General features: G+C 43.4%; 1 protein-coding gene across 1 annotated transcript in view; it reads left to right on the top strand.

Annotated features, from left to right (window-relative positions):
* The window catches only part of CCT3 (chaperonin containing TCP1 subunit 3), a 41,072-nt gene extending 29,176 nt beyond the window's left edge, over window positions 1-11,896 (top strand). Inside the window, exons 14-17 of the mRNA XM_070532090.1 lie at window positions 2,037-2,223; window positions 6,558-6,698; window positions 11,119-11,250; window positions 11,623-11,896. Coding sequence (XP_070388191.1) covers window positions 2,037-2,223; window positions 6,558-6,698; window positions 11,119-11,250; window positions 11,623-11,742 — 580 coding nt within the window. The 3' untranslated portion in view covers window positions 11,743-11,896. The remainder of the gene's footprint in view (window positions 1-2,036; window positions 2,224-6,557; window positions 6,699-11,118; window positions 11,251-11,622) is intronic.
* The last annotated feature ends 2,411 nt before the right edge of the window (window positions 11,897-14,307 follow it).

The raw sequence follows: 14,307 nt of genomic DNA, 5'->3' as shown, positions 1-14,307 counted from the left end.
CAAGCGATAGGCCGATGCCCTCTATTGTTCCGCTGTAGCAGCATAGAAGGGCCAAAGCAGCTACAGCCCCAGTTGAAGTCGGAAGCAGGGCAGCATCAGCGCTTCTGGGATCAACCTACCTCAGCAGCGTCATTGCTTGGCCCCTACTTCTGTTGCGATCTCCACATCCATCAATCGAAGCATTTTGAAACACTGTCAACAACAAACTATTAAGGGGCGTCTGCCAAGACGTCTGTGAGCCCAGTGAGCGTGTGCTGTCACATGTCTTTGTGGATGCAAACCCCCAGTCCTCGCGAGGCATGGCAGGTGCAGAGCTGGGCACCGAGGAGGAATCAGTGCAGCAAATGCAATGTGTCGTTGACATTGTCGAACTAGCCAAGCCGCCGCGTGTATACGCCGCTTTGTTCAAATAGCGCCTTCGGCGTGATCGATGTTTGCAGCTATAATGCGCATTAGTTGGGAACGTCCATCGCGCTACCGCTATCTTTGAGGGTGTTGCAGGAAGACTCACCACCTGTCAACAGCGTGCACGTGGTCTGGGGTGGCAGAGTTCGATATATCCATTTTACGTCCGACCCCGTTTGAAATAAAAAATAAGAAATGCATGCGATTTTCCAGGTTATATGGAAAGTGTTCAGTATACGCAAGAATTCGATATATCTGTGTTCAATATAATTGGAGCTTAAAAGCAAATTATGAAGGGGCAGTATCCTTGTTTCTTTCCCAGCAAAACATCCGAAGCGTGAACTGGTGCATGTTGTAGCCGAGAGTAGGCACTGTGGAAGGCTCTCTACACACATACGGTATCGTTGACACCACACAAACACAAAGGCCCCTCTTCTCAGGTTGAGGCAGGCCTCTTAATAGTGATGAGAAGGAAGGAAAGGAAGGATTGGCTAGTGTAAATGGTTGGAGCGTATGTATGTGCTCATTTTGAGAGATACAGTAGAACCTCACTCATACGTTTTGGAAAAAAACACGAGAAAAAACCTACTAACCAGGTAAACATATGGTCCAAAGTAACTAAAAAATTTACTGATTCGGCTATTGTTGACATCTACGTAATGCAAAGCATCTCACGGATTGTTGCGGCACGGGACACCAAAGCGAAACACCTGGTAATTCGAGCACGCAAGCATTTGCGATGGGTTATTCGAACATACTGCACTCCGACAATGCTCTCAGCAATCGTGTTTCCAGAAACGCATGAACCTGCCAAAAATGAGCGTAACTCTATTGGGTCATTTTTGTGTTCTCGATTGCGAACTTTGGCGCCGGGAAAACTTACTTAACGGGAACATATGAACAAGGTTCTACTGTATTTGCTGCGTTCTTGACCTGTCACTTTCAGGGTTTGGAAGCACATAACTTTGTTTGCAAAGGTCATCAAGTCCCTGGGAAGACAAGCTTAAATGCCTTTTGTTTGTAGAACATACTGTTGGCAATGCCAGGCTACCCTTTACATTGCAGTTCATATTGTGATCCTTGTGTTATGACAAAAAAGCTGGCATAGTGTTGTCTAAGGGTGTAAGCTAACAAAGTGCCCCCTGAATTCCCTCGTTTTTTGCAGAAAGAGCCTGTCAGATCACCTCCCTCCTAACACCTCTTTCTGTTACTATTCTATTTTTAAAAAATTTACAAAACTGAGATCTAAACTTGTATAGCCACATTGTCTAGGAAACGTTCACTGTACAATATTCAGGCACACATTTTACAGACACAGTCTTACAGAAAAATAAAGATGGAAGCACTGGAACAGCATACCACCTGTGAGAACTCTCTGCATTAGTAGTTGGTCTGACATGCAAGAGTGTATCAAGAATACAGTTATCCTGTTGTAAGCCTTGTGAAACAATTACATTTTTGATGTGGACGTTAAGGCACTTCTGTCTGTTCAACGCAGACTTAGATTATTTATGTCATATTACTAAGCAGTGTGCCAACACTTTATCAATGGGTGTGGTCTCTTTTCATCAATGCACAATCAAGCATCTAAATTACTCCATGTTATGGTGAAAATATACATGTTTCTGCAGGTACTTCTGTTTCATCACCGAGTGCGAGGACCCCAAGGCGTGCACCATTCTGCTGCGTGGTGCTTCTAAGGATGTGCTGCAGGAAGTGGAGCGCAATCTACAGGATGCCATGTGTGTGGCACGCAATGTTCTTCTTGAACCCCGCCTTGTGCCCGGGGGTGGTGCTGTAGAGATGGCTGTCGGACACGTGAGTGCTTGTAGTGAACATACAATGTAGTTAAGCTGAAGTGCTTAGTGCACGTAACACATAGTAATAAACACCCAGAGCATAATTATTGATAATGATGTTGCAACTGGATATCAACAATGCACCAATCCTAAAGCAGCTAATTTGTAATCATTTGGTTATGCAATTTTCTTTTTATTTAGGGGTGTGCAAATATTCTAGATTTCATATATGAATCATATAGTCCGATATTCTGTTTGATTCAATAATTCAATATTCCAAATTGTTGAACATTCATTTCTGTTTGAACGTAAGGGAAAACTATACTTATTGGTGTTTTGGAGGAAAAATATAAGCACATGCGGAGACTGTTCCAAATTAGTCTGCTTTAGGACTGCTGCTGATGGTGTAGAAAGAGACCGTAGCTATTGCAGTGTCCAGACTCTCTCACGGTGTTTGTTCTGATGTCGACCCGTGCTCTTTGTGCACACACACCGTAGCCCAATAATGGTTGAGGAGGACACTGGTGACGCCGCTACGTGTGTTACTAATGTTAAGTAACCAACGAGTCATCAAGCATGCCCAAGTTCCTACAAAAACATACGTTATACAAAAACCTTCATTATACAAAGTTTAATAGAGGCGTTCGTTGTAAAGGAATTCGATTGCATTACATTTTGCTCCTTCAAAAATTCACTGGCAATTATGATACTCCCTAATGCGAAATTTGAATGCAGCTCTATACGTGTTTTCATTTCGCAATACATTGGCTGGTGCGGGGCAAACCATGAAATCATGACAATCGAAACAAGCGCAAATGAGACCAAACCAAGCAAACCCAACAAGTGCGAGCGTAGCTGGCGCTCACGCTTGTCTATGCCGTTAGCTGCTCGAGTCCTTCATCTCCCACTCTGCATTTGCTCTTTCATCTTTTGCTATGCTCGTTCGCTCGGTTACGCCGATGCTCGGCACAGGAACGGGTGCTTAAGAGTTGCACTCTGAAATGCAATTGGTTACATGCTGTTCTGTTCCATTACCATCATTGTAATAGTTGTGGGGATGCTAGACTTTGTCATGTCCCCTGATGTGCGGCTTCTCTGCATGATCCACACACATTGGTGAAAGATGACGCCATTTGCGGCTTCTTAAGTTCTTTTGATACTGAAGTCGAGCAGGAAGCCGCCCACGGTAGAATCCTACAAAGAGCACTGGCAAGCACACGGTTGGTTTGCATGCATCGTCCTGAAGCCAATGCGCAGTGCTTTATCACATGGTACGGGCTTGTGCAAGCACACCACACCTCGCACCCATAATGCACCCCACCACAAGGCAATGGGAGGCAGTGCTGTTTAGCTCCAACTCGATCGACCAGCTCAACTGGGTCAACCGAGCGAGAAGAGCAGCTAAGGCTGTTGGACTCCTGGACCAAGGGGACAACCCACTGCAGAGCGGAGGAGCATCCTCCGCTCGTCTGCTTTTTTGCTGCGTAAAGCTCTCTCTCTCTCTCTCTCTCTCTCTCTCTCCCCCCCCACCCTGAAGCCAAAGATGAGGAAACTAGCTCTTCTTGCACCCAAATTATCCGCGTTATCAGGTGGCACTTGTATCGGAACACCCAGGCAATCTCTCATCCCAGTTGCGTACTACAACACTAAATTCCACCATCGCGCATGTGTCAGGTGGGGATGCCAAATTTCAGAAGATGCGAGAGTTATGCAAGGAAGGTAGACATCCCCACAGGGTGATGTGGATCATTGAAAGATATCATTTCCAAGCTCTTCATTTCACCTGACATCCAGTTGCGAAAAACGATATGTGCATGCATTAACTGATGTAAATAAGCGATTTTAATGTAAATAGCATTCATTGTCTATTTCAGCCATTTTGAGCCTATCTACTAGTCTAGTGGCTAAAGTTATGTTACCTGCTTGGGTCGCTAGGTATGTGCTCCTTGTCGAGATGTCGTCGTGGTCGTTTCATTTCCGTCATTCCAATCTCATGATCTTACTCTCGTCATACCATCATCGTCACACCACGAACCCTGACCCAGTCGCATAAGTTGTCTAATAGCTTGGACCAATAGGTATGGGCACATAGCCGTGATGCCATCGGAGTCGTTGCATCGCCATCGTTCCAGCTTTGTCATAATGCATTCGTTGTCACTCCGCCATAGTGTTGCCGTCGGGGTCATTCAATCGTCGTCATTCCAGCTTCATGATCTCACGCTCGTCACGCTGCCATCATCACACCTTATACTCCAACCCAGTAGTCCAAATAGCTTGGGTCACTAGGTACGTATGTCTTTGGGGTTGTGATGCCATCGTGGTCATTGCATTATCACCATTCCAGCTTTGCGATCCAACTCACATCATGCCGTCGGTGTTACGCTGTCATTATATCATTGTCGTCACTTCACTAATGTCATCCCATTGTTGTCCTGTCATCGTCATTCCATCGACATAAATTTTTCTTTTCCAATGTATTATAATCATACTGTCGTTCAGCCGTGATTATGGCGCCTTTGTCATGCCGTCGTCATCTCATTGTGCTCCTGTCGTCTTGCCATCATTGTCATACAGTAGTTGTCATGCACTCGTCAAACTGTTTTCGTCATGCCATCACCGTCACGCTGTCATTTCACCGTCCAAGAATCTACATGTCATTGTTGTCATGCTGTTGTCATAAGCCTTTGTCATTCCATCAATATTATTCTTTCTTCATTCCATCGTCACTGTGCCAGTGTCATACAGTCGTCATGCCTCCATGCTCATGGTCTACCTTGGCAAGTGAGTGCAACAGCAAAGTGAGACGATATCGGAGTATGTAGCACATAGCCAAATCCACAAAATTATCAGAATTACTACTACATGTCTTAAATAAATAGGTCTTCAGGGATAGGGTACGTCGCTACGTTGCTCGATTGCTATTCGCATTATCGTCGACAGACATTGTGAGGCGAGTTCTGCCATATTTTAGCTGGCCAGTCTCATTTTAACTTTGAAAATTTTGAAGTTTCCTATCTTCAATAGTCAAAGGTAGTTTTTCTAGATTAGGAAATTTGTCTATTTGAATGCACTTACTTCTTGTATAACATTATTAGGGGTCGGCAAACATCCAAATTTTCAAATACAAATTGAATACAAATACTCAGCTTCAAATATTGAATAATGACATGCACATGCATTTATTAGCAATTTGGATCACATTAACATGTTGGAACATCACAATTATATTGTCAGGGGTAAAAAATTGGACCAGTAAGCGTTATACTAAAAGACTGTGTATTTGGCTCAAGTTAACTTAGAAAATTGGTCAATTCCCACTAGTTGTCCGTTCTCACCAACCTGTGCCATACTGTACAACATCAATTGCCTGTAAACTCTGAGGCATTTGACCCTGTTCCAGCCGTATACATTGAGCGCGGCGATGCGAAGGACTGCTTCCTCATTATCCATAAAGCTGTGCCCCTTGCTAGTGAGAGGCTGGCAACCCATGGCTAAGCTTGTTTTATGGGCAAAACTTTGCCAGTAGCACAAAATTATCGCAAAATTCAGCACAAAATCAGACGCACATTGTTAGATTACAGTTGAGCGCCTCTGCAATGAAACGTCCTGCATAATGAAGGAATAATTCTGACCCGGATCTTTTGTGAGCTGTGCTGTGTGCGACCTTTACAATGACCTTTATTACCTGTATAACGAATGATTTCGAAGGCCCCAAGCACTTCGTTTAAAGGCATTTGACTGTAGATAGAAACAAATGCTAAGAACAGTGATCGCTCCTGCAGAGCCAGCAGTATATTCGATTTGTTAAGAATATTCGTATCCAATATAATATTTAAAAATTTTCAAATGCCTAGTTTTTTAATCGAATGTAAATACTATTAAAGATATAATATCCGAAATTTTTGAATATTCATGCACCCGTAATTATCACTAGGTACACGTGTACCTAGTGATAAGTACACGTGTCAATATGTTTAATTCGAGAGCCATGAATTGGTCTCTGCACACCTCGCCCTTCACCTGGTTGTGTATCCTTTCCCACCTTGAAATTGTTTTTTTCTGGTTGCTTGATTATGTGGTCATTCTCTGTCTTCTCTGTGTGTGAGGAACCTGTTGGCAACTTTTGTCATGCAACTTGATGCTACAATTGCAGACAGTGGCTTAGTACATGAGAAGCAGTGCACATGAACTGGAAGGATATGTATATCTGTTAGCTGTTTATTTGTTGTATCGGATGGTGGACAATTGTGATGGTTAAGCCCAATGCTTAGAAGCAGAAACAAATTCTGTTTCTCTTGCAAGTACAGTAGAATGAGCATGGATGGTAATAATGCCTTTATAATTCCAATGCAGCTACTTACTGAGAAGAGCAAGGATTTGACAGGAGTGCAGCAGTGGCCATACCGTGCCCTGGCCAAGGCACTGGAGATCATCCCGGCGACCCTCATCCAGAACTGTGGTGGCAACACCATCCGCACACTTACTGCCCTCAAGGTCAGGCACGCACTTCTCCCCTTCTGCATGTCATTGCAGCACACCGTAGGTACATGCAGGGCCAGGTTATTAATTGATCGGTGATTTAACTACAAAGAATTCAATATGTGTAATAATTGGTTCATGTCACACAATCCTGATGAGCCAAGCACGAGCACTTATCAGTGGATGCCTTTGCGTATCGTTTCCCTTCTTAACCCTTTGAGGGTCAAAGCTGTAAATATACAGCGCCGCGAACTAGTCCCAGATGGTCGATGCCATAATTTTACTGTGCCGTCTGTATGTTTAAAAAATTTGCCAGTTTTTCAACTCTTTGTTGCCTAGCAAGTGCTGCCACCCTGTGTGAACACAAGGACTTTATATATGTATGTATATGTAGTCTCTTGGTTTTCATTCCACGGCTCCTTTACACTGGTGTTTCAGCGATCGCTCGGGCATCCACGCATGCAGGGGCGCGCCACGGTTAGTTTTGGTTTCGTCTCGTGGGCTGTGTTTATTCATTGCCCTCGTAAAAACTGATGTCTATCTGGTTTCTAATATCTCAGAAGAATCACCGCTAGATGCTCACTTGTCTGTTTCTCACAGGGGTGCAATTTCATCTGTTCACAGGTAGGCGCTAGTGTATGCAAACGATGCTGCCATGCCTGCATTTCTTTTCTCCCTGTGAAAACTGATTGCCCCTTGTTAATGACGGAATGAAGGATTACTGCAACTTTTGGACTCGTTTCGTTTTTCTGACGAATGCACAACCATCAAATTTTCTTGCGTGCACTCGCATACACAGTTGAATTACGCTGTGGGCATGCGCGCTGGTTGCCCTGCTGTAAGAGAGTCGAACAGCAATTTCACCGATGTGGACTACTACCCAAATGCTGAATCAGAATATATCAATTTCAGTGTATCTGCATTTTTATTCTTATAAGTATTTATGGAAGTCCATCTGTATTCACGAAGAGACAATGCATGTTTACCTAGGTAAAATAATTTTTTGTAACTTTAAGGTCAGTCTGGAGATCATCATCATCATCATCATCATCAGCCTGGTTGCGCCCACTGCAGGGCAAAGGCCTCTCCCATGCTTCTCCAACAACCCCGGTCATGTACTAATTGTGGCCATGCCGTGCCTGCAAACTTATTAATCTCATCCGCCCACCTAACTTTCTGCCGCCCCCTGCTACGCTTCCCTTCCCTTGGGATCCAGTCCGTAACCCTTAATGACCATCGGTTATCTTCCCTCCTCATTACATGTCCTGCCCATGCCCATTTCTTTTTCTTGATTTCAACTAAGATGTCATTACCTCACGTTTGTTCCCTCACCCAATCTGCTCTTTTCTTATCCGTTAACGTTACACCTATCATTCTTCTTTCCATAGCTCGTTGTGTCGTCCTCAATTTGAGTAGAACCCTTTTCGTAAGCCTCCAGGTTTCTGCCCCGTAGGTGAGTACTGGTAAGACACAGCTATTATATACTTTTCTCTTGAGGGATAATGGCAACCTGCTGTTCATGATTTGGGAATGCCTGCCAAACGCACCCCAGCCCATTCTTATTCTTCTGATTATTTCCGTCTCATGATCCGGATCCGCCGTCACTACCTGCCCTAAGTAGATGTATTCCCTTACGACTTCCAGTGCCTCGCTGCCTATTGTAAATTGCTGTTCTCTCCCGAGACTGTTAAGCATTACTTTAGTTTTCTGCAGATTAATTTTTAGACCCACTCTTCTGCTTTGCCTCTCCAGGTCAGTGAGCATGCATTGCAATTGGTCCCCTGAGTTACTAAGCAAGGCAATATCATCAGCGAATCGCAAGTTACTAAGGTACTCTCCATTAACTTTTATCCCCAATTCTTCCCAATCCAGGTCTCTGAATACCTCCTGTAAACACGCTGTGAATAGCATTGGAGATATCGTATCTCCCTGTTTGACGCCTTTCTTTATTGGGATTTTGTTGCTTGCTTTATGGAGGAGTACGGTGGCGGTGGAGCCGCTATAGATATCTTCCAGTATTTTTACATATGGCTCATCTACACCCTGATTCCGTAATGCCTCCATGACTGCTGAGGTTTCGACTGAATCAAACGCTTTCTCGTAATCAATGAAAGCTATATATAAGGGTTGGTTATATTCTGCACATTTCTCTATCACTTGATTGATAGTGTGAATATGGTCTATTGTTGAGTAGCCTTTACGGAATCCTGCCTGGTCCTTTGGTTGACAGAAGTCTAAGGTGTTCCTGATTCTATTTGCAATTACCTTAGTAAATACTTTGTAGGCAACGGACAGTAAGCTGATCGGTCTATAATTTTTCAAGTCATTGGCATCCCCTTTCTTATGGATTAGGATTATGTTAGCGTTCTTCGAAGATGCCGGTACGCTCGAGGTCATGAGGCATTGCGTGTACAGGGTGGCCAGTTTCTCTAGAACAATCTGACCACCATCCTTCAACAAATCTGCTGTTACCTGATCCTCCCCAGCTGCCTTCCCCCTTTGCATAGCTCCTAAGGCTTTCTTTACTTCTTCCGGCGTTACCTTCGGGATTTCGAATTCCTCTAGACTATTTTCTCTTCCATTATCGTCGTGGGTGCCACTGGTACTGTATAAATCTCTATAGAACTCCTCAGCCACTTGAACTATCTCATCCATATTAGTAATGATATTGCCGGCTTTGTCTCTTAACGCATACATCTGATTCTTGCCAATTCCTAGTTTCTTCTTCACTGTTTTTATGTTTCCTCCGTTCCTCAGAGCATGTTCAATTCTATCCATATTATACTTCCTTATGTCAGCTGTCTTACGCTTGTTGATTAACTTCGAAAGTTCTGCCAGTTCTATTCTAGCTGTAGGGTTAGATGCTTTCATACATTGGCGTTTCTTGATCAGATCTTTCGTCTCCTGCGATAGTTTGCTGGTATACTGCCTAACGGAGTTACCACAGACTTCTATTGCACACTCCTTAATGATGCCCACAAGATTGTGGCATCATTGTGGCATCATTAAGTCTGGAGATATTAAATCTAAAATATAAAAAATTTGACCTTCAGAGAATTAAATAATCTCTTATTTTGCAGCAACATAAATATTTAAGCTATTATCTCTTTCTTACGACAGCCCTGTCCGTCAGTGTCATGGTATAAGCTCTGCTAGCCTGGAGCATTTGATAAAAAATCAAGTGCTCATTTTAGTTGTGTTCTTACTTCAGATGCATAGCCTGTAAATTGGCCCAGCAAGTGAATTGATTAACTAACCATACGAATGCTTTCAGTTATGTACTTGGACTTAAAATTTAAGCAGTTCTTAAATCTCTAGATCCATGGTACATTTGGAAGGTCAAGCAATTTGCCTCTGCACATTTTTATGATAAAATGTGCTTGGTGTACGTGTCATTGCCAAGTTGTCTGTTGTTGTGACTTTCGCATTATGCCGCTCAGCATGAGGTTGTGGGTTCAAATGCCACCATTAGCAGCATGATTTCAGTGTTGGCAGCATGGAAGAAAACCTGTGCCATCGGGTCCTTGTAGGCCAGATTTTTTCTCTCTCTCTCTTTTCCCTTCAATTTGGTGGGCTTGCTGCAAGGCATATCTAGAGTAAATATAGCCAAAGTCATGAAATAAATGCATGGAGCCCTGTTTGATGCAGGTACTTCAGCATTTTTTCAGTGAGATTATAAGGAGTCAAAACCATTGGGGAACCCTTCTTTGACACTTTCTCCTGGTATTAGGGTGCAGGGCTTCGTATGTAAACTATTTATGAACTTCTGGGTTGTAACTGTTGCTTGAAAGGGATGGCAAAGTCAAACAAAGTGCAGCCACAGTGGTACATACTGTAAAATCATTTGATATCATGGTTCCTTGTGTAAATCTTGTGGTTTGAGACTTTCTTGGAGCTACTAAAAGCAGGCTAAAATTCGTGAGCAAATACTATAACATCCTAGATAATAAAAAGCTTGAGAGTGTGCACAGTGTTCATTATGGTGTTTAATGTTCGAAATTTGTGCACAGGCTGCAAGAGATTTGTAGTGGGAGCTCTGGATTAATTTGACCACCTGGGGTTCTTTAATTTGTACCCAAGGCACGCAACAGAAGCATTTTTGCCTTCTGCCCCTATTGCAGTCCGACGACCGCAGCCAGTAATCTAATCCACGACCCCATGTTCACCAGCAGAATGCCGTATCCACTGAACCATAGCAGCAGAGTCACTTTAACCGCAATAAGCTTGCAAGGTCTCGTGGCTGGGCTGTTGTTTCCATTCCAGACTTGCTTTGTAGAAAGTGCTGTCATAACAGCCTTTCAGCAGTATCATAAGGGTAACGAAAAATTTTGCTACGTTCACAGTGGACTGCAGCTTTTTTGGAATACTCAATGCATGGAGCTTTTGGGTCACGCGTAAGCTTTCATCACAGCTTCTTGCTCTCCTTTATTTGCAGGCAAAGCACGCTGCAGGTGAAGGCGTAAACTGGAGCATTGATGGTGAGACGGGCAATATCATGCCAACAGATGAGCTCAAGGTGTGGGAGCCCATGGTGGTGAAGTTGCAAGCATACAAGACTGCCATTGAGGTATGTTCCTGCCAATGCGATGGGGGAAAATGATCAAAATCAAGATGTTGTGAATTGTATCATTTCTTTTCTTCTACTCTTTCTTTTGGAAATAAAGAAGAAAAAAGAAATTGTACTTTGGGAAATAGTCAAACATGCCGCTTGCACATCACCATTACAATTGTGTGCAACTTTCCTGGATCAGCTGAGCATTGCATCCAATGGTGCCACACACTAGTCATAAATTCACATATTCCATTGGTAAACACTTCTAAGCTGAAGTAACAAAAATGTCATCTGCTGCCTTTTATGTTTCATAAAAGATTACCCAGCAGCTGTTTGTACAATACAAAGTTATGTTTATCAAGTCTGTTGTGTTCTGTTTGCTTGCAGACTGCCATTCTCCTGTTGAGGATTGATGACATTCTCTCTGGCTCCAAGAAGAAGGGCAAGGGTGATGGTGACCAGACACCAGCTCAGCCTGCACCCACAGAAGAGTCTATGAAGGAATGAGCTCATTGTCATCCTTGTTGGCCAGCTCTTATTTAATGGTATACACTACAGTGTATCGGCTTTGTTCTTTCGTGTTTTTTTTTTTTTTTCTTGTACTAATAAAACGGACCAAAGCAGTTGTTCCCTTCTGCTTACATTTTTTCACTGCCTTGCAGCTTCCATGTCTTGTGTCAGTTTGCAGATACAAACTAGAAATGTTCGCAGCTAAAGGGACAGTGGCTTCTTCATTTCACACCTCTTGACTAAAAAAAAAAAAGAACATCATTTGAACCAAGTGGAGGGCTGTGCTACCCTGAAGTGAATAGGCCCTGCGCTTCATAAACTTGCTTCGGAGTTCCTATAATGAGAACTTGATTGGGGAACAGCACTAGATTAGTGTGCCCGCAAGCAGACACTAATTGCCCAGTTACAAAATTTTAGCGTGAAAATAGCCAAGCACTGTTATTGAATTGGAGTGAACACTTGTGATGCTGCGCTCCACTCGGCCAAGTGGAGAGTTTGAGTCAAAGCGCATTTGTGAATACACTGGCAAATTGTCACGCTGTATTTTATGCTTCTAGTGCTACATTTTGCAAACTTCAAGGTTACATGGCATCAGTGAGCAATGTGCTGTATAAACAACACAATGACAACTATGGGGCACTTTCTAGAGTGGAGCTGCAAGATTCTAGAGTAGAGTGCAGGGGCTTACAGAAGTCGTTGCACTGCACAAATACATGCTGTATGGTGCCAGGCATAGTAGTAGTATGATGTTGAGGAAATGATAAGTGGCAGGAGGAGGGTGCGCACTGGCTTAATAAGAAACAATACAAAGGTGCCACATAGTAAAAACTACTTGAAGTACGCGAATAGTGATTTTTGAGGCTGAATTGAATGGTGCCGAAAGCGAATTATATTGAATCGTTTTGAATAATGAACAGCCATTATCACACTTAATGTAAAACGATGTTAACATTATAGTATTAATGTTCTTTCCTGTAATTAATGTCCTGTCATTACACAGTATGTTATGAAGTGATTATTAAATGCACAAATAGAGCATTATAGGAGCAAACAAGTTTCTTCGCATGCACAGGATTCTTCAAAGAGACCGAATGATCACTGTACAGCCTGTAAAGTATGGCTACCTAAGTGATGTAGCCTGCTGCACTATGCAAGTTCTCATGTTTTTACAGAGGAGCTGCCTTAGGCGAGTTCGCAATCGTCGCAAAAATCTGGGAAGGGAGGGCCCTCCATATAGAAGAGGTGCGCATCGTCGAGAGTCGGTTCGTAGGCACCAATCAAGCCTTGGTCATTGCGCCTGGTGCTGTGTGACTCTTCTACTCCAATGAGGACGGCGATGCGTTCAACACCGATGTTGCCCTACAGGGTGTGGGAGACATACACGAGGCTAGAGCAGTTGATGTGTACCTCGGATACAGGTCTGACGACGAGTGTGTTGGCACACTGGCCAAGGTGTCCGGCATGATGCAGGTCAAAATGGGCAATTTACCCCATACAATACCGCTCGCCCGAGGCAAGCCCTCCATGGTCACATGCAACATTTATATATAAAGGATAGACTCGTGATCAGTGCCGTTGGTGTACTTCGAGAGATTGAGTACAGGGAAGGCAATGCATGCGATGCAGTGCGCATTTGGGTGAAATTTTATGTGTCACATATTGGCTATCTGGCTCAGATTACAGCCAGGCGCCTGGTGCTCGGAAATGGCGGTTGCGAGCAAAACGTATACCTTCACCCTCACCCTGGATAGAAAGATTAAACTGAGTTGCCGACGAAGTTGGTTCAAGTTGGTTCAGTGGTTCAAGCTAGTGCAGTCCTTGTACAGACTAGGGACAGAATCGTTGCCACCATATGCATTCATCCCGGAATGTCAAGGAGGGACCCTGAAGAATTTGTGAAAGACGCATTTGGGTGGATCATCACGGTGGACCCCAATCCCATCGTCATTGTGGGTGATTTTAATATTGATGTGACTCGTCCCAACAGAAAGTGCTTCTTGGCGTTACTCTTGGGAAGGTTCGCCCTTCAATATTACACAAAGATCGTCTCCACAACGCGCTATTAGTCATGCATAGACCTTATGTTCGCTAAGATCATCTATCATAGCGACCATAAAGCAATAGTTATTGTGGTCACGAGATAAACATTAATACAAATAAGCATAAAAAAGTGCATACTTGTGCAATACTGTTTTGTGATACTTTATTTTGTGTGTAGTTATATACAGCTCCGCTGGTCATCCACCTTGCCAAAGAGGAATGTTTTCATTAGTCCGGCCTTCCCTATATTTTTTTTTCTTCCCCCCTCCCTCATCCCCCACTGTTGGCACTTTTTTTCCACTACCGTAAAAACCGGAATATAGGTCGAACTTTCTTAAAAAAAAAAAAACGCGGCAAGAAGTTCGCTCTCGTCTTATATACTGGCCTTTTTTCTTTTTTCAATGAAGTTCGGGGTCTACCGTATTACAATACTATTTCCATTTGTCGTGCGCGTAAAGGAAACTTGCGACAATTACGGTGCAAGTTTTTTGTGCAAACTTGTGACTATTGCGTATATGCCAA

The sequence above is a fragment of the Dermacentor albipictus genome, chromosome 1, assembly GCF_038994185.2.
Source record: "Dermacentor albipictus isolate Rhodes 1998 colony chromosome 1, USDA_Dalb.pri_finalv2, whole genome shotgun sequence".
Taxonomy (NCBI): Eukaryota; Metazoa; Arthropoda; class Arachnida; order Ixodida; family Ixodidae; genus Dermacentor; species Dermacentor albipictus.
This window is presented reverse-complemented; position numbering and strand designations above follow the sequence as displayed.